Source organism: Dreissena polymorpha, chromosome 4, assembly GCF_020536995.1.
Source record: "Dreissena polymorpha isolate Duluth1 chromosome 4, UMN_Dpol_1.0, whole genome shotgun sequence".
In the NCBI taxonomy this organism is placed as follows: Eukaryota; Metazoa; Mollusca; class Bivalvia; order Myida; family Dreissenidae; genus Dreissena; species Dreissena polymorpha.
The window spans coordinates 75,174,211-75,194,697 of record NC_068358.1 but is presented as its reverse complement, the minus strand read 5'-3'; the positions used below and the strand labels follow the sequence as shown (position 1 = coordinate 75,194,697).

The window sequence follows — 20,487 nt, the reverse complement described above, 5'->3', positions numbered from 1 at the left end:
AGAAATCTTTATACATTGCATTTGCTGAAAGGTTTCAAAACCTACTTATGTTATCTGATTATACATGAATCATGTAGGGTCTAAGTAATACTCAATGTTGATTTTAGAGGAAACAGAAGCGAGAGAAGGTGAACAGCATAATTGAGGCTCTGTCCAGCACAGTTCTGTCTCCTGGCAAGAGACGGCATGATCTCTCCTACCTGATGGTTCACCCACACAAATAGGACCGCCCTTGTGTTCAATACACAGACTACCTGTTCACTTGACCTGTGGCAATAACCTACAACGCTCCACCTCTTTGTGTCTGAAATTGTTTGTACAAGAATTTTAAGTACGAGTAAACTGATCTGATACTTCAACCATGTGCTATTATATACCAGTAAAATATAAATCTGTTATTGTATGATCCAATCTTGATTGAATTGTGGAATTCAAACCTTGAATGAGATGTTGTATATGGTCAAAGGTGACTGCAACCAGACCTGGATCATGTCTGAACATGATCATGCGACAAGTTAAATTTATGGCAGAATTGTGTAGTTAAAAGAAATAGTTGATGTGCATTGGCAGAATGTTTCTGAAATTGTGAAAAATATGACAGAATTTAACTTAATTCAATCTGTTGTGAGAAACAGAATTACAGTAAGAAATTTAATGTCAAGACACTTATCTCAAGTATTTGACGTATCAAACTGGAAATGACTCTAACCCTGATTGAGAACGTAGTGTTTCAGCAACCTGCTGGTTATTTTGTATGCATGAAATCCATTATTAATATGAAGCTATTTCTTAGTACCAGTCTGGAAGTTGGGGAGAAATGTTTGAAGTTGTGTGTTTAAATGTTCTACAAAGACATACGCAGTTACTTGCCATTAATTTGTCATCCTCATCTACAGCAGTCTTTACAAATAAACTGCTTGATTTGATAAATGTCACTAGGCACTTGATTTCAAAGGATATTTGTGATAAGTTTGCTGACATTTTGATTTATGATCTCTGTAACATTAAATACCCATTTGTTCAAATTACCTGATATTGACGCATATAGGAAATTGTATTATCTTGTTTAGGGCATTGGGATGTTAATTTATATTCAAACAAAACTGTTGTTGCTACTTTTTCGCTAAAAGCGGTAGTATATTAACCTGTGAGTTAGCTCCAAGCATCGATAATTGAACTCTGCGCATTTATTTTGAGATAATTTATTTGAATTAATTATATTGCATCAAGTATGTTTATCTTCCCAAATCTTTTTTTGCTGTTTATGTCATTGTTGTTTACAAGTATTGTTGTATTTTTATATGAACTATTGCCATATGTGAACAAAGTGTTTAATGGAGGTGCAATATTAAATCATGATTGATACAGATCTTTTGTACATACATATTTGACTTGAGCTTTCATTCAAAGATTGTGTAGTATTTCTGTAGAAACCATTATGTTGTATAATAATAATCTCTGTATGTGTTTTTATGAAACTTTACTATTGTAAATATTACTGTAAATCTCGATAATTGTATATACTCCTGTAAAAATGTAGGTAGTCTTTGATTATTTTGTACTTTCCTTTTACTCTATTTGTATCATATGGTGTTAAGTGTAACTGTTATTGACTGAATGTAACACATTTTAGCTCAATCATTTTATATTGTTCTTATTTTACATAAGAAAAAACACTGAACTTAAGATTACTTATCTTTATGGTCTGATATTATGTTCAATAAAATGTTTCTGAAATTATGCCACCAGAAAGCAGTGTTTGTGTCTTTACTGCAAAAAACTACTCAATTGGTTAAAAAAATGTTAATTTTACCTTTTCTTTCTAAACATTAACTCAAACTGTCATTATTGGTTATTTTTGTCATGCACTATACTCTTGAAGGTTTAATAGAAAGAAAGATATGAGAAGTGCTCTGTGAGAATCAGGCTAAATGCATGTGCATAAAGTGTTGTCCCAGTTCACCATGTGCAGTCCGTGTGGAGGCTATTCTGGGATGACTTTTTCTGTCTAGACAAGATTTGGTTAAGAGTAGACTCTTTAAACGGCCTTATCAGCACAAGCATTAAGCCTGGTTTTCCCATAGACCAAATCATATCTTTATCAGAGACTAATTTGTTAAGAAAAATAGTTGCTCTGTTTTGTTTGTCTCAATTTTTGGTTAAGAAAATTGCAGCAAACCATTTTAAAAATCCAAAATACTTAATAAAAGCCATTTTGAATCTGATACTGAGATATTTATGGTATGTTCATAGCAAAATGAATTCAAGTCATCACCTCCTGCTGTTTGAAGTATCTAAACTTGTATGCAAATTTTTAAATTACAGCATGTTTAAAATCCTTATTCCTGATACTCATGTAATCATGTTTTAAGGTTTAAAAATACATTTATGTTTTCAGTTTAACTATTTGTTATATGACATGACATTAATGATATAATTGCTGACAATGAAGACAAAGAAGCATGTAATTTGTTCCTGTTCTATTACATGGCATTGTTACAAAGTTACTTGTTAAAGGAATTTCATCTATGCAAAATCAGTTGTTTGTATGTTAAATCAGTAAATCTTACTATAATATTAGATTCAGGCTGGCTTTGTTATGCTGGTGCATGTATGCATCTTTGATTTATAGGGCTTATGTTTTCAGTATTTCAATAAATAACAAACTCTATATCCACTATGTTGTAATCTTATCAGAAAGTGTAAGCTTTTGATTTGCTTAAGATTGATATTCATTGCAGATTATTCTGTAAAAATTAGTTTTATCAAATGAACAAACACTGCAATCATATATAAATGGGCCGTGCAGTGTGAAAAGCCTGTGTGTAAAGCGTCATCCCAGATTAGCCAGTGCAGTAGGCATAGGCTCATCAGGGTTGACACTTTCTGCCTAAACTTGATTTTTGCTAAGAAGAGACTTTCTCGAAACAAAATATATCATAAATCGGAAAGTGTTGTTCCTGATTAGCCTGTGAAAACTGCACAGGCTTATCTGAGACATTTAATGCACATGCATTAAACCCCCTTTCCACACAGCACGGCTCAATGAAATTCATTTTTCATGCATTTGTAATGATATGCATTTGTAAGGTAATGATGGGTTAGGCTTAGTGTTCAATACATGGGTAATTGTTGGGTTTTTTCATCAATGTAATTCATTGTACATGTATGGGAACTTTTGGTTCTGTAGATAAGGCAGCTGATCAGTTTGGTCTATTTCTACTGTTTTATTTTCCTATGATTTGCAGTCATGGTATGTGCCTTCACAGTGTTATCGCTGGCAGAAATCTAGAGCAAATCATAGCATAAGGTGCTTGTTATTTGGCATTATTGTTATGATTAAATTTACCCATTTATAGTTGGTATTTGTGTTAACTTGTACACCTGCTTTAAGTTTTAAGGCATACAAAACTGAACAGCGTGTTGGTGTTTTTTGTATTAAAGTAAATAAATTGAACAGAAATTCATGAACAATATGAAGCTGAGTATACTTGAATATACAGTTCGCATAGGCTGATGGATGACAACGCTTCACCTAGATTGGATTCTAGTTTATTAGAAAGGTCCTCTAAAAGAAGAATTTCATAAAAGCCTAAACCAGGTTTCCCAGAGTGAAGCTCAGTTGTATTTAATGAAAATTGTCTTTTTTGTTATAAATGGCAACTATCTGGTGTTATAAAGCTTTGGTGCTACATTTTACTATGAACTGATGTAACCTCCTCATTTCTGGATACAGGGCTGTAATGGTTACCTGAAATTTTAGGGGGCGGGTATGTAAGCAATGGGAACCATTTCAAAATTCACAGGTTCTGGGTTATCATACAGTTTTTGGATCCAACTTGCATGTTTGCACTGTAACACTGTTCATTTTCCATGTTTTGCCTTTGCTTAATTTTACTGTAAATTTCAGCACTCTAATTTTAAAGTTTTTGGCCCATTTTTAGCTCGACTATTATATATAAAATACATATAGTGGAGCTATCCTACTCACCCGGCGTTAGCGTCTGCATTAGTGTGCAAATGTTAAATTTTCGTACTACCCCAAATAATTTCTTTGTCCCTTGACATATTGCTTTCATATTTTGCATACTTGTTAACCAACATGACCCCAACCTATAAACAAGAGCAGATAATCCTATCAAGCATTTTGTCATAATTATGGCCCCTTTTCCACTTGGAATATGCAGCAAATTTTAAAGTTTTCTTACTACCCCATTTATTTTCATTGTCCCTTGACATATTGCTTTCATATTTTGCATACTTGTTAACCATCATGGCCCCAACCTATAAACAAGAGCAGACAACTCTATCAAACATTTTGTCATTATTATTGCCCCTTTTATACTTAGAATATGCATATTATTGATAAATCTATCTTAAAGTTTGTGTACTACCCCAAATATTTCCTATATCCTTTGACATATTGCTAATATATGTTGCATACATGTTTACCAACATGACCCCAACCTATAAACAAGAGCAGATCACTGTATCAAGCATTTTGACATAATTGTGGCCCCTTTTACACTTAGATAATTGAACATTTTGCTTAAACTGCCATAACTTCTTTATTTATGATCACATTTTATTATTACTTTGACAAAACAACACTTACCTGAATACCACATGGATTCCACCCAAACAATACCCCACGCCCCTACCCCAAATCCCTTCCCCCACCCCCCCCCCACCCCAACCGCCCCCCCCCCCCAATTTTTTTTTTATTAAACATCATCTAATAAATTTTCACACCCAACATTATACCCCTCTCACCCCCCCTACACCCCCCCCAATTTTTTTTAAACATAATCTAATAAATTACCACACCCCACATTATACCCCCCTCTCAACCCCCTACCCCCCCCCCCCCCCCCCAAAAAAAAAACATTATTTTTTTTTCCTTTTTTTATTTTTGAAAGATCTTCTAAGAAATTATTGAATATTAACAATTTCCCCATTATGGCTTCGTTATACTGTCAAGCACTCGAATAGTCGAGCGCACTGTCCTCTGACAGCTCTTGTTATTTGTTACATTTACCAGTATTTTGAATGGTGCGCATTGGGCCTATGTTTACCCGGTTAACGTGAAAATAGGTATATTTTCCTTAAGACCAATTACAAACCTGACAATGTGTGCAGTAATTTTATGTACGTTTTTAATACACGTTTTTAACTTATAATAGCTGCTTTTGCAAAAAGGTCAAGAACATGTTTTAGTCATGGCTACTGTAGACAGTTTCTGCTTAAATAATGTAAAGTGTGCATGCTTTTTACCTTTTACTTTTTTAGCTCACCTGTCACGAAGTGACGTGGTGAGCTAATGTGACCGTGTGATGTCCGGTGTCCGTTGTGTGTGCGTGCGTCCTTCCGTCCATATGGGGTCAAAAACTAGGTCACTAGGTCAAAAACTAGGTCAAATAATAGAAAAACCTTGTGTAGACAATAGAGGTCACAGTTTTCATCCAATCTTTATGAAATTTGGTCAGAATGTTTATCTTGCTGAAAACAGGGTTGGGATTGTATTTGGTTAGTCAGGTGAGCGATTCAGGGCCATCATGGCCCTCTTGTTTGAAACTACTTGGCATTCAACAGTTTATTACTGGACTGGTTTAACATGACAATATGAGAAGACACATTTATCAGGGATGTTTTCATAAAACATTTTGCAAGATTTGGCTTTGATTTCGTAAAAACCAGATTTATTGTGCATTAATTATATGTGATATGATTGTACCGTAAGTTTAAGTATGCAAAGATCAAGGTTTGTTTAAAATGTCAAATAAACGAAAATTTCCTCTGTTGATTCAAGATCCAGATTAAGAAAATGAAGTAAATACGTAAAATTTACATAGGGGACAGAGGAGGATATGTTGCAGCCCTATTAACGGTAGGAAAGTACCTCATTTGCATTATCCAAAGTCCACTGTAGCTTTTACTTGCCTATTGACAATACAGTCAGTGTTTGTTTTAATTATAAAAATCTTTTAACAAGCAACTACAACAAAAAGGATTTTTTCTGCAGTGTTGAACTATAGTGCCATAAATGATGCAGTTTGATGTTTAATTATGGAATGAGCATGTCTCCCTGTAATAGTTTAGTTTTCTTGTTCGTTCAATTAGTATTCTTTTTTACCAATCTTATTTTATAAAGGTGTTGTGATTTTAATGTCAAGTTTATATTCTTTTAAAATTAAGTACTGATACATTTTTGGTAGCATTTATCGGCATATCATTTTTGCCTGCTGCATGTTGAGAACCATTATACATTGTAACTTCTTTGTGTTCGACTTTTATCCAAAAAGCTGCCTGTTACTATTCCTAGCATTTTGTGTGAGCATATAATCATTGTTATTTATAATATTGTTGTGACGATTACAATAAAATGTGAAATATAACCGTCAGTTACTTGTTATTCTCATATATTTTCTAAGAGTTTCAAATGAGTTACATTTTTCTTTCCCGCAAATGCATTATTAGCAAGTGTTTCATTGGATGATTGTTGCTGAACCTGCTTGTGATAAGTTCAATAAAGCTGAAACAATGTTTGAGTTAATGATACTGCCTGGGTCAGACTGTTTTGAACTTGTCCAGACTGTCACTTCATTATTCATCAGGTAACTGTAAAAGTCACTTAATGGCCATCTTTGTACACTTCAGAGCTTGTTCAGACTCTAAACTTCAGCATTCATCATACAAATGTAAAATGTGTTTCCACAAAGATAAGTGACATACATGACAGCTTGTAAAGTTGAAGGTAAAAAAATTAATGAGCAAAGTAAAATGAGCATTATACGGCTTGTACAGACTGTAAAGTTATCAAATATACAATTTTAAAGTAACTCACCACATATGTCCCGTTGTGGAGTCAGCTTCGTACATTCAAGACCTGTCTCCCAATATCAAAGATCGAGGTCGCACTTATAATTTTAATTAGAGCATAATTCAGCTTTCCAGAATCTAGCGTTATCATTTACCATTTCTAAGCTTTTTGCTAAGCGTGATTGTAATAGCTATTTTACTTTTGGGTTTTAGATCATATAATTAAATAAAACATGTTGTGTCTGTTCCAATTGGAAGTACTTACTTTAACTTCAGATGCTGCTCTCTTGTCATATAATACCTCATGATCCGTGATTGTACATCAAAGATCAATTGATATCACAATTCAAGAGCAATTCAAAATACATTTTTTCAAAATAGGTCTTTTCAAAAGACTTAAAACTATGACAACAACAGCCTCACTGCTTACAAGAGCCTTGCTGCCTACAAAAGCCCCATTTCTAACAAAGCCTCGCTGTTGAGAAGAGCATCACTTATGACAAGAGTCTTACTGCTGACAAGAGTTTCACTGAGGACAAGAGTCTCACTTCTCAAGTTCTGACAAGAGCCTCAGTGCTGACAAGAGTTTCACTGAGGACAAGAGTCTTACTGCTGACAAGAGTTTCACGGAGGACATGAGTCTCACTACTGACAGAGCCTCAGTGCTGACAAGAGTGTCACTGAGGACAGAGTCTCTTTACTAACAAGAGCCACAGTGATGACAATCGCCTTGCAGAAGATGCTGCTGTCAAGAGCCTCATTGATGACAAGAGCCTCACTGATGACAAGAGCCTAACAACTAACATGAATCTAACTGATGACAAGAGCCTCAATGATGGCAGGAGCCCCACTCATGGCAAGAGCCTTACTGTTGACAAAAGTGTCATTGCTGAAAATGGCCTTGCCGAAAACAAAAGCTACACTGCTGACAAGGGTCTCATTGTTATCAAGAGCCTTGCTGATGACAATTGCCTTACTGATGACAAGAGCTTCATTGATGACAAGAGCCTCACTGATGACAAGAGCCTCACTGATGACATGACCCTCACTGATTGTAAAAGCTCGTCTTTGGACAAAAGCCTCACTGCTGTTAATAGCATCACTGCTGACAAAAGCCTTGCTGAGGACAAGGGCCTCACTGATGACAAGGGCCTCGCTGATGACAAGAGCCTCACTGATGACAACAGCCTCACTTCTGACAACAGCCTCACTTCTGACAACAGCCTCAATACTAACAAGAACCTTGTTGAGGACAAGAGTCTCACTACTTACAAGAGCCTTGCTGAGTAAAAGACACTCACTGTTGAGAAAATCTAATGCCAAGAGCTAAACGTCTGATGAGAGCCTCACAGATGACAAGAGTCTCACAGATGACAAGAGCCTTACTGATGACAAGAGCCTCACTGATGGCAAGAGCCTCACTGATGACAAGAGCCTCACTGATGACAAGAGCCTCGCTGATGGCAAGAGCCTTAATGATGACAAGAGCCACAATGATGACCACAGCCTCGCTGATGACATGTGCCTCACTGATGACAAGAGCCTAACTGATGACAAGAGCCTCACTGATGACAAGAGCCTCACTGATGGCAAGAGTCTTAATGATGACAAGAGCCACAATGATGTCCACAGCCTCGCTGATGACATGTGCCTCACTGATGACAAGAGCCTTAATCATGACAAGAGCCTTAATGATGACAAGTGTCTCAATGATGACCACAGCCTCGCTGATGACATGTGCCTTACTAATGACAAGAGCCTCACTGATGACAAGAGCCTCGCTGATGACAAGTGCCTCACTAATGACAAGAGCCTCACTGATGACAAGAGCCTCGCTGATGACAAGAGCCTCAATGATGACAACAGCCTCGCTGATGACAAGTGCCTCGCTGATGACAAGAGCCTCACTGATGGCAAGTGCCTCACTGATGACAAGAGCCTCACTGATGACAAGAGCCTCGCTGATGACAAGAGCCTCACTGATGGCAAGAGCCTTAATGATGACAAGAGCCTTAATGATGACAAGAGCCACAATGATGACCACAGCCTCGCTGATGACACGTGCCTCACTGATGCCAAGAGCCTAACTGATGGCAAGAGACTTAATGATGACAAGAGCCTTAATGATGACTAGAGCCTCAATGATGACCACAGCCTTGCTGAAAACAAGAGCCTCGCTGATGACAAGTGCCTCACTGATTACAAGAGCCTCACTGATGACAAGAGCCTCGCTGATGACAAGTGCCTCACTGATGACAAGTGCCTCACTGATGACAAGCGCCTCGCTGATGACATGTGCCTCACTGATGACAAGAGCCTCACTGATGGCAAGAGCCTTAATGATGACAAGAGCCTTAATGATGACAAGAGCCACAATGATGACCACAGCCTCGCTGATGACATGTGCCTCACTGATGACAAGAGCCTAACTGATGGCAAGAGCCTTAATGATGACAAGAGCCTTAATGATGACACGAGCCACAATGATGACCACAGCCTCGCTGATGACATGTGCCTCACTGATGACAAGAGCCTTAGTGATGACAAGAGCCTCACTGATGACAAGAGCCTTACTGATGACAAGAGTCTTAATGATGACAAGAGTCTCAATGATCACCACAGCCTCGCTGATGACATGTGCCTCACTGATGACAAGAGCCTCAATGATGGATGTAATGTCCGGCCGTCAGTAATAATTATGCTAACCTTCGGTTAACCCCGCCCTACACCAATCAGCATCTAGCGTTGCAGACGCAGCATGTGTGGCGCGTGGTCGGGGTTCGCTCGTAAAGATTCTCAAAAAGAACGCTGGACTGTATGTACATGTAATTCTGTGTGTGTGTGTGCGTGTTAATAAATATATAAACAAACTCCGTCTTTATCTTAACCATCCCTATACGGGTCTGAAACATTACATTGGCGACGAGGATTTATGTGTTAACATGGCTCTTCCGAGTTTTGATAGATTTTCAGTGTCTAGTGTCAGCCATTCCGTTGGAATACGATGGGACAAATATGTTAACAAATTAGAAAACTTGTTCGGTGGATTGAGCATCGATTCAAAAAAGCGAAGGAAGGCGTTACTACATTATGCAGGTGACGAGGTGTATGACATTTACGAGACTTTGGATTTAGAAGGCAACGATTCAAATTACGAGGAGACGAAAGCGGCGCTAAAACGACATTTTTTCGTCAATACAAACACGGAATTCGAGAAATTCGAATTTCGAAACCTGAAGCAGCAGCAAGGTGAATCGTTAGATCAATTCACGACACGTCTCCGTCAAAAAGCAACGAATTGTGGCTTCGCTAACAACGATGATGAAATAAAAAGCCAATTTATCCAAGGTGTATTGTCACAGAAACTGAGAATCAAATGTCTCGAGTCTTCCCACAAGCCTCTGTCCGATCTGTTGAAAATTGCAAGAACGATGGATTTAGCCAAAGCCCAAGCAGAAAGTATGTCTCGCGACCAGCATAGATCACATCATGGATCACATGAGCATGTAGATAAAATTCACAGACGACCAACGACGACGTCAAAGCCGAATCCGTCTGAGCGAAATACACATACAACCACATATCGCCAAGAAAACTCAAGTCAGATACGTAGGGCATCGTCTTGCAGAAATTGTGGTGGACCGTATCCACACCAGAACGGTCGCTGCCCGGCAATCGGATCTAAGTGTAACTACTGTCACAAGGATAACCACTTCATTGCAGTGTGCAGAAAAAGGCTACAATCAGGCCAACGACAAGTGCGGGAGATTAATGCAGAGCTGGATTCCGAGTCCCTGGGCCGAGACTCGAACTCGGAAGAGGAGTACCTATACGGATTATCTGTAAACGCTATCGGCAATAAAAAGGTACCACTCATAAAACTTACAATACAAGGTGTTAAAACAAATGTACTGGTAGATACCGGAAGTAGCATCAATGTGGTGTCCGAGTCAATTCTGTAAAAAAATGACACCGCGTCCGAAACCCCGAAAAGCTCAAATGAAAGCATACGCATTCGGTCAAAATATATCTCTGCCGGTTCAGAACACATACACACTCACCATCGAGTCAGACAAGAAATTCGCGACAGCGGTGTTCCATTCCATAAAAGACACATCAGAAACTTTAATAAGCTATGAAACAGCCGTCGAACTCGGTATAGTTCTGGTCATAAACTCGGTAAAATATTGTGACTACGCGGAACTCTGCGACAAGTACAAATCCGTATTAACAGGTCTCGGAAAATTGAAAGACAAACAAATAAAATTCCATATCGACGAAAATGTTGTGCCGTCAAGCCAGCCGGCTAGACGGATCCCGTTCCACGTTCGTGAGCAAGTCGAACAAGAGCTCAATCGGTTAGAGGAGCGGGACGTCATCGAGAAAGTCGACGGACCAACGCCGTGGGTGTCAAACCTAGTGGTAGCTCCAAAGCCGAATGCACCCAAGGAAATTCGTCTATGTGTCGACATGCGCAAAGCCAATCTTGCACTAAAACGAGAACGTCATGTGACGCCAACTATCGACGACATAGTATCAGAATTAAACGGCTCAACGGTGTTCTCTAAGGTGGATCTGTACAAGGTTTGAAGAAAACGTTAAATATCAGTGACGACATAATCGTGCACGGCAAAACACGACAAGAACACGACACAAATCTGGAAGCGCTTCTGCAAAGATTTCAGGAGAAGGGTCTCACCCTCAATAGACGAAAGTGTGAATTCGGACAATCAAAACTCAAATTTTAGGGATACATTATTTCCGACTCTGGAATCTCTCCAGATCCAGAAAAAGTCGCGACAATCCAGAACATTGACAGGCCGAAAAATCAAGCAGAAATCAGGTCGTTTCTCGGCATGACAAATTATGTTTCGCGATTTATCCGCGATTACTCAACAATATCCGAACCGTTAAGACGCCTCACTCAAGGTAAGGTCGCGTTTGAGTGGACAAATAAGCAAGAGACCGCGTTTAGACAGCTCCAAAACGCACTATCAAGTGATCAAGTCATGACATACTTCGATCCTTCTAAGGACACAGAATTATGGGTAGACGCCAGTCCTGTCGGTGTTTCTGGAATACTAATTCAGGACAGTAAGATAATTGCATACGGAAGTAGGTCACTTACCCCAGTCGAACAGCGCTACAGTCAAACAGAACGAGAAGCTCTCGCCTGTGTTTGGGGATGCCAACATTTCCATTTATACTTGTTTGGCAAAGCATTTACCTTGATCAGCGATCATCGGTGTCTGGAGTCCATTTTTTACCAACACAAAGCAGATCCAGTCAGCCCGTCTTGAACGATGGCGTTTAAGATTGACCACATACAATTTCAAAGTGAAGTACCGTGCTGGAAACCAAATGATTGCCGACTACTGCTCCAGACATCCGATTCAAAAATTCAAAGCAGACAACGTAGCAGAAGAATACGTTAATTTCCTCGCGAGCAATTCAGTGCCAAAATCGTTAACCCTCTCAGAGGTCGCGCGTGCCACCCAGACAGACGGTGTGTTTCAGTGTGTAATTCAAGCTGTTAAATACAACACTTAGGACAAACAAAATTGCTCGCAGACAGACAGCTATCGCCGTTATCTAAACGTTCGCGAAGAACTGACCGTGGTATCACTCTCAGATGGACATATTTTATTGCGTGGCACCCGATTGTGTATCCCAGAATCATTGCAGCATAAGGCCATTAACCTGGCACACGAGGGTCACCAGGGTCGAGCCCGTTGTAAATCATTGCTGCGTGAAACCTTTTGGTTCCCATTCATGGACAAACTCATAGACGACACATGCAAACAGTGTATACCCTGCATGTCCGCATCAAACGAAACAGTACAAGAACCAGTTAAGCCAAGCCCGTTGCCTAAGCGTGGGATGAAATTTCGGTTGATTTCTGTGGCCCAATGCCCTCTGGGGAATACTTTATGGTAGTTATTTGTGACTACTGTAGATATCCAGTGGTCGAAAAACTCAACAGCGTAGCTGCACAAGCCGTCATCCCATTGCTAGAGAGAATCTTTGGACTGTTTTCCATACCAAACGTCGTCAAAACCGACAACGGATCGCCGTTCAACAGCCATACATTCTCAGAATTTGCCGCTCAGCTCGGGTTCAAACACGGAAAATAACACCCCTTCACCCAAACGCCAACGGTACAGCAGAGGCTTTTATGAAACCTCTAGTTAAATGTATGAAAACAGCACTGGCGTCCGGACAAAACAACAAATCAGAACTTACCAATTTTCTTATGAACTACAGAAGCACCCCGCACCCAAGCACAGGAGTTTCACCATTTGAACTAATGTTCAACCGCAAAATGAAAACAAAACTTCCGCAATTTTCGGTACCGCCAAGTCGTAACGGAAAATATGTCGAGGAACGTGACACGAAAGTCAAGCAGAAAAACAAATACTACGCCGATAAACGGAATGAAGCAAAAGCATCTGCTTTACGGCCAGGAGACAAGGTTCTGGTCAAACAGCAGGTGCGAAACAAACTCGATACACCGTTTTCGCCAGTTCCCGGCAGTGTCGTGTCGCGCAAGGGTTACATGGTTACGGTATGACATAAGGATCGAATCCTAACACGCGACGCCTCTCACCTCAAGCCTGTGCTGGCTTTACCGCCATCTCACGATGACATCGTACGCCAGGAAATAGCCGTCCATCAGCCCGTACAACAACCGCTCAGACGTTCGAGTCGTGAAAGAAAGCCGCCGCGAAAATACGACAATGACTAACAAACAGCGAAATGTGCCGCATGGTACTACAGTATGTGTGAGAAAAACGTGCGCGCTATTCATGAATGGATTTATTTATAATGCTCATTTAAATACAGACCGGACTATAAATACACGTTTAATAACTGCATGCATATGATCAAATCTGCGCCTTATATACACATGTGTGTAATTAAAGTGATACAGGTAATAATAAACCCTGTAAATCATAATATTATTGTGAAACAAATGTGCCAACAACGATCTGCTGCAACTATATTTTATAATTGGTTGAAAAATGCCTAAGATTTGCTATAACCCATTAAGTCTGTTCTCATACCTTGCCAGAGAAAATCAACAAAATTTATTGCAGAAAGCCTGTTCGCACATTTGTTAGTAATTAGTGCTTAATCGCATTTTTCACATCGGATAATGGTTTTATCAGCGCCGTTCCCGTAAATTCAAGACAATCTGATCGAAAGCTGACCTATGTCATCAAGGAAATTAACTTTCTATCTCGGATCAGCCGCCAGCTCGTGGATTAATGACTGTTTTCCCAACAAGACTATCAACGTGTTAAATTAGTTCCATTATACTCTTGTTTTGATAAACAATTTAATAGAATGAGATATGCAGTTCGAAAATATTTTGTTTTTCACAGGAAGGAAAGGACACTCTCCAGATACTCTACTTTTTAATCTATATTTGCTTTATGTAATAATTTGAAATATGCATTTTGTTATTTTGAAGATAGAAGGGATGTTATGTCCAGCCGTCAGTCATAATTATGCTAACCTTCGGTTAACCCCGCCCTACACCAATCAGCATCCAGCGTTGCAGACGCAGCATGTGTGGCGCGTGGCCGGGGTTCGCTCGTAAAGATTCTCAAATAGAACGCTGGACTGTATGTACATGTATTTCTGTGTGTGTGAGTGTTAATAAATATATAAACAAACTCCGTCTTTATCTTAAACATCCCTATACGGGTCTGAAACCTTACAATGACCAAAGCCTCGCTGATGACAAGTGCCTCACTGATGACATGCCTCACTGATGACAAAAGCCTCACTGATGACAAGAGCCTCGCTGATGACAAGTGCCTCACTGATGACAAGAGCCTCGCTGATGACAAGTGCCTCACTGATGACAAGAGCCTCACTGATGACAAGAGCCTCGCTGATGACAAGAGCCTCGCTGATGACAAGTGTCTCACTGATGACAAGAGCCTCACTGATGACAAGAGCCTCGCTGATGACAAGTGCCTCACTGATGGCAAGAGCCTCACTGATGACAAGAGCCTCGCTGATGACAAGAGCCTCACTGATGACAAGAGCCTCACTGATGACCACAGCCTCGCTGATGACAAGTGCCTCACTGATGACAAGAGCCTCACTGATGACAAGAGCCTTGCTGAGGAAAGAAGCCTTACTGCTTTCATGAGTCTCACTGCCTGCTGACAAGAGACCCATTTCTAACAAGAGCCTGGCTGAGAACGCGAGCATAACCAATGAAATAAGCCCAACTAATGGTTACACTTTTGTGAATGAAACGAATCTAAATGAGTACAACAGATTGGCTGAGGACAAAAGCCTCACGTACAACAAGAACCTGGCTACAAACAAGATCCCTGCTAAACACAAGAGCCTTACTGATGACGAGAACTTGTATGATGACGATGGTCTCTCTGATGACAAGGGCTATATTGCAGACGAAATACTCACTGGTGAAAATGGGCAGACTGATCGCAAGGGCTTCTCTGATGACAAGGGTGTTGCTGATTACAAGGGCCTCCGTGATGACAAGAGCTTGGCTTATTACAAGGGCCCACCCTGATTGCAAGAGCTTGATTGGTTACACGGGCCTGTCTAAAGATAATGGCCTTGCTGACGACAAGAGCTTCCCCGATGACAAGAATATCAACGAAGGTACGAGTCTCACTCTTTACAATAGTCTCACTAATAACAAGAACTGACACACTGATGACAAGATTCTCTCTGAGTATAACCCCCTAGCGGATTATATGCGTCTAACTGATGAAAAGATCCTCAACAAGTACATGAACCTGGTTGATGACAAGAGCCTTTCTGCTGACAAAAGCCTCGCTGACTATAAGAGGCTAACTGCTTGATTATGACAAAAGACTCCCTAATGACAAACGCCTTGCTGATAAAAAAAAGCCTCGCTGATTACAAGAGGCTAACTGATAACATGAGCCTTGCTTATGACGAGAGACTCCCTAATGACAAATGCCTTACTAATTACAAGAGCCTTGCTTATGACGAGAGACTCCCTGGTGACAAATGCCTTACTAATTACAAGAGCCTTGCTTATGACGAGAGACTCCCTGGTGACAAATGCCTTACTAATTACAAGAGCCTTGCTTATGACAATAGTCTCCCTGATACCAAGAGCCTTTCTCTTAATAAGGTTCTCCCTGATGAAAATAACCAGTTTCATAACAGTGGTCTCTCTGATGACAAATGGGCTGCTGATGACAAATACATAATGACGACAAGAGTGTCACTAATTACAAGCGCCTCACTGAAGCCATGACCTCACTGATGCTCGATTGGTCATTGTCGGCTCGGGTACTACTAAAATGTACCCCGGGTACTCTTAAGTATACATAAATGTACGAAATATATACTGAAACGTACCCGGGAATTCTAACGCTAAATCGGTCGTTGTCGGCTTTTTTTCATATTAAATTTGTTCATATTAATGTCAATATTCTGTAAAAATGGCCGCTACATTATCGGAACTTCTACTAAAAAAAAGCATGTTTAGGAAGGTTTTGTTCAAAGAGAATATTGTTTCGTTTTCCATTGCGCGCTTTACGATATCGGATTCTGGGCGGGAATAAAATTCGGGTACAGTCTAAATTGGCCGTTTACGTGTTTACGTTTACATATTTTCCGTACCCGGGGTACATTTAAGTATACTAAAGAGTACCCGGGGTACATTTAAGTAGTACCCAAGCCGACAATGACCGATCGAGCCTCACTGATGATAATTATCTACACTCATGTCCGTCAAGGATGACGCCATTCGTAAATTTACAACGAAGAAAACCTTGGGGAGAGGTCGTCGGTTCTTAAAAAACATCCGTGCATAAGGCGATTAAGTTTTATTCAGAAAATAAAATTAAACTCACTTTAGAATATTTGTGTCTTTATTTATATTCAGTTTAAAATATATATCTTTATTTTATACGTATGAATGTATTAAATAAAACAAATAAACTGTTGTATATACTTGTACATATTGTGTCTTCGTAGTATTCTTAAGTAGCTTGATTTATAGGCAAACATAGTGTACACAAGCGATTTGCATAAAGTACAAACACGAAATTATATATTGTCATAATATATATTAACCTTATTCAATAATCCAATGATCTTATAATGTATAATTATGTTTGCGCCTCTTTGTCGGCATCTCATAGAGAAATGTCGGCAGGAATGCGGAAGCCTTTTTGATGTACTAGTTTTTATATTGATATAGATGTCATTTTAGAAAGCTTTTCACTAAAGGAAAAAATCAACTATTTTAAGACATTTTATACATTTAAAGAATAGAAATATGGTTACCAGGATTTTCTCCCTTAGACAATACAGGAGTTTTGTTATGTTACAAAATCGGTCTAAAACCAGACACCGATAGTTCGAATGAGTTAAATGATTTAAGTTAATTTTATCCTCAAAGCATTTTTATTTGTTACTGTAACATGAATATCCGTTAAAAAATGTTAAAAATGCCACAAATTTTCATCACTTTGTAAAGAGTCTCTGAATGCAAGGCGCATGTAGCTCAAAGATCAATGTCATATTTAATGATAAATATCATATTTAAAGATCAAATAATGCTCAAAATATGGGTAAGGTACAGCTTTTGTTTACGGAACCGTGATCGCAAGAACGACCATTACAAATCACTCTACTAATCTTGTTTATGACATGCACGTTGCGCTTACTTCTTGTATCCCGCGTTCAAATGTCAAATTCACGCTTATTATTCAATTACATATAGTTTGTATATACGTGTCTTGCAAAAATAGATATGTTTAGACACTGGCTCGACATCATTTGCCACGAATTAAGCAGTTTGTGTTCAGAGTAAATTCATTGACATTGAATATTACTTCATTGACATGAGCCTCTGCGGGCGTCTCTACCAATACCTGTACGTACAGCATACTATTGAGTTGGACATTTTTCTCCGCTGTGTTCTGGAACTTGGAAGATCCGATGGTTGAAACGTTTTACGCATTCATCCTTCGGGGTGTACCATAGTCAAAGGTAAGGTTGAACTAGGGACGGAAGCAGCTGTTGAAGACGGTCGACGCAGAACCAGACAGAAATTTTAACCGGGACAATAAGAGGGTTGTCTTATGCGGATTTTGGAAGCCTATCCGGGCGGCGGTACTTACTACGCTCAGTGTACTGGAAAACCCGTTAGGGGATTTAAGTCGAGAACCGGTAGAAACAATATAACGATACAGCCGGCTTGCGAGAGCAAAAAGTTATATTTAATTGTATACGAAGGAGCACTCACAATTCGGAGATTCTCTCACTTTTTTTAACATTCTACGAGTGCCCAATAAGATCTCATTTGCCATCGAGCTATGGTTTCTTTGGATCCAAATTATCTCTTTGGCGAATATTCGGGCAGCCGGGATAGATTTGACCGACTAACTTTTCCCAACATTCGGGTACAGGCTTATGTTGGCCGGGTTCCTTAAAGCGTATTTTTCCGTGTCTGGGGAAGGTTCATAGTTTGATACTTAGAACTACCCGGCGTTCTTTCAAGCAGAGCACAATCCAAAAATGATCAATTGAGCTCCAGTAACCGTTAACTGTAAAAATAACACGTTTAGAACATTTGCGAAACCCACTCTTAACCGGTTTAAATAACGAAATACTGTTCGAAATGAATAGACTTTAAACAGACACATAGAAACTAGAGAAAAATAAAATATAAACAAAATGAAATTCAGTATTTATTTATAAATTCTGCGTTTGACATACACGGGAAAGATAGATTTTTTAGTAGTATGTAACCATCAACTCATCCATGTCGTAAAATGCTTCATATGAAAAAGAAAGCGTTTGTTGCACCTCGATACAATCATGCTACAGCAGATCTTAAACGAGAAAAATATGTAATTTTGTAAGGTATTTTGTTGGTTTTAAACTGCACAGTGGCAGAAAATGGAAGACAAATCCAAGCTTTATGAGAAGATTGAGTTTCTCGGCGAAGGGCAGGTAATACAATAATGAAATCGACTTGTTTCTTTCTGTCAATTTTATAGCCTTTGAAAATGATTTTAGAGGCCTAAGGCCTTAGTAAGGGAGTGATTTCAAGTTCAATACGACAAGAGGTAGCTTGTTACATGTGAGTCGTGGAGCAACACTGAAGCATTATTTTATATGAAAAAAAAATACAGTCAATTTACCATTGCCGGATCAGTAGCGCAATTAAGTTGTTCTGGTGAAAAGCAATAAATGTATCCTCGAGTGCCCAATTTCGACGCATACAAGCAGTATGTTGAGGTTTTGTAGCTCAATATAGGGATTTATGTAATTAATTTTGTTATTTCATTACACATGTACCTTTTATTTACACATTTTAAATTCAATTGATTGTGTTATCAACAAAAATTTGTTGAAAAACGAAATGACCCAAGCCTATGTAACGGCGGCCATATCTGTTGAGAGTGCCCTAAAACGACGCATCTGATTGGTTACATGATTTCAATGTAAATATCACTCCTGTGGAGACTGAATGAATAAAATATTAACTCATGGTTGTTGTGCTTAAATTTGTAACTGCTGTAAAAGTAATATGAAACTGAAATTAATTAAAGCAAATAAGATTTTTAATTTTGTGATGCCATACTGTCTGTCAGTGGTTTTAATAGGGGCCTGTGTCAGCAACCCTGTCATAACCTGTGTTTATGGAAGATATGTGAATATAACCTGTACTTCTTTTGTGGAACCTGCTCTTATAATCAATTAAATGAAAATTAGTAATAAACATAATATGCAATTACCAACATAAACACTTGCTACATATTGTTAAAATTGTATTACAGCATAACCAAAAACATATCCGGACTTCAAATCAAAGTTTACGCGTACACCTTTTTCATAGTGAAAATAAATCTATTTATACGATGTTTTGTCAAATGGCAGTCACGTGACTTATGAATAAAATAGTGAACTTTTGCAGACGAAACTGACGCATTAACCCACGGTCTTATTAACAAAGACAATTGGGTATAAAGTGTTCAAAAGTTTTGCATTAAGTAAAATACATAAAAATCCATCAATTGCAAAACGATCAACCATATCTTACCTTTTAACCAGCTATTTTCCACATAACAAACAATAACTATAGTTAATTGTGCGTAGAGTATCATGTGCTATTGTATGACGTCAACGGATGTCGCTTATGTATCAAACAGAGGCAAAACAAAAAATGCGTCGAATTAGGGCAGCGTCGATTCGGGTCACTCAACGATATACTCAAACCCAGTTAACTCGTGGGTCGGGTTGAGTCGCGGTATTTCATTAGCGCCCTCTGGCTTATGTTTATACACAAATCTGCGTGACTTTCTTGTCAAATCTGACAGAAAACATCTCTTGCTACAGATTGGAATCGATTTTTGGTTATTAAATGTCGTAAAACTCAGACATTAACAATATTTGAATTTTTATAGTTCAGTTAACTGTCGAAACGAAAAAATACAACATTGCTTGAAAATAACTGTGCTATTTATTTTATTTGATGTCCGAAATTCCATATATTTAACTTGTTATATTCTTTATTGATTGTTACTTTTAATGGTCAGAGCTTTGATTATTCATGTTTAATTTAAAATTGGTGCTGTTTAACCTATTTACCACAAATTTACCAAGAGAAAAAATAAACAACAATGGCAG

The 20,487-nt window shown here is 38.8% G+C and overlaps 2 protein-coding genes across 4 annotated transcripts in view; both read left to right on the top strand.

Moving 5' to 3' along the window:
* The window catches only part of LOC127880288 (histone-lysine N-methyltransferase ASH1L-like), a 72,610-nt gene extending 67,935 nt beyond the window's left edge, over positions 1-4,675 (top strand). For all 3 annotated transcript variants that reach the window (XM_052427635.1, XM_052427634.1, XM_052427636.1), the window contains one exon: positions 108-4,675. In XM_052427635.1, the coding sequence (XP_052283595.1) occupies positions 108-224 (117 nt within the window). In that variant the 3' untranslated portion in view covers positions 225-4,675. The remainder of the gene's footprint in view (positions 1-107) is intronic.
* Positions 4,676-18,651: 13,976 nt separating this feature from the next.
* The window catches only part of LOC127880297 (cyclin-dependent kinase 7-like), a 36,990-nt gene continuing 35,154 nt past the window's right edge, over positions 18,652-20,487 (top strand). Inside the window, exon 1 of the mRNA XM_052427660.1 lies at positions 18,652-18,807. Coding sequence (XP_052283620.1) covers positions 18,754-18,807 — 54 coding nt within the window. The 5' untranslated portion in view covers positions 18,652-18,753. The remainder of the gene's footprint in view (positions 18,808-20,487) is intronic.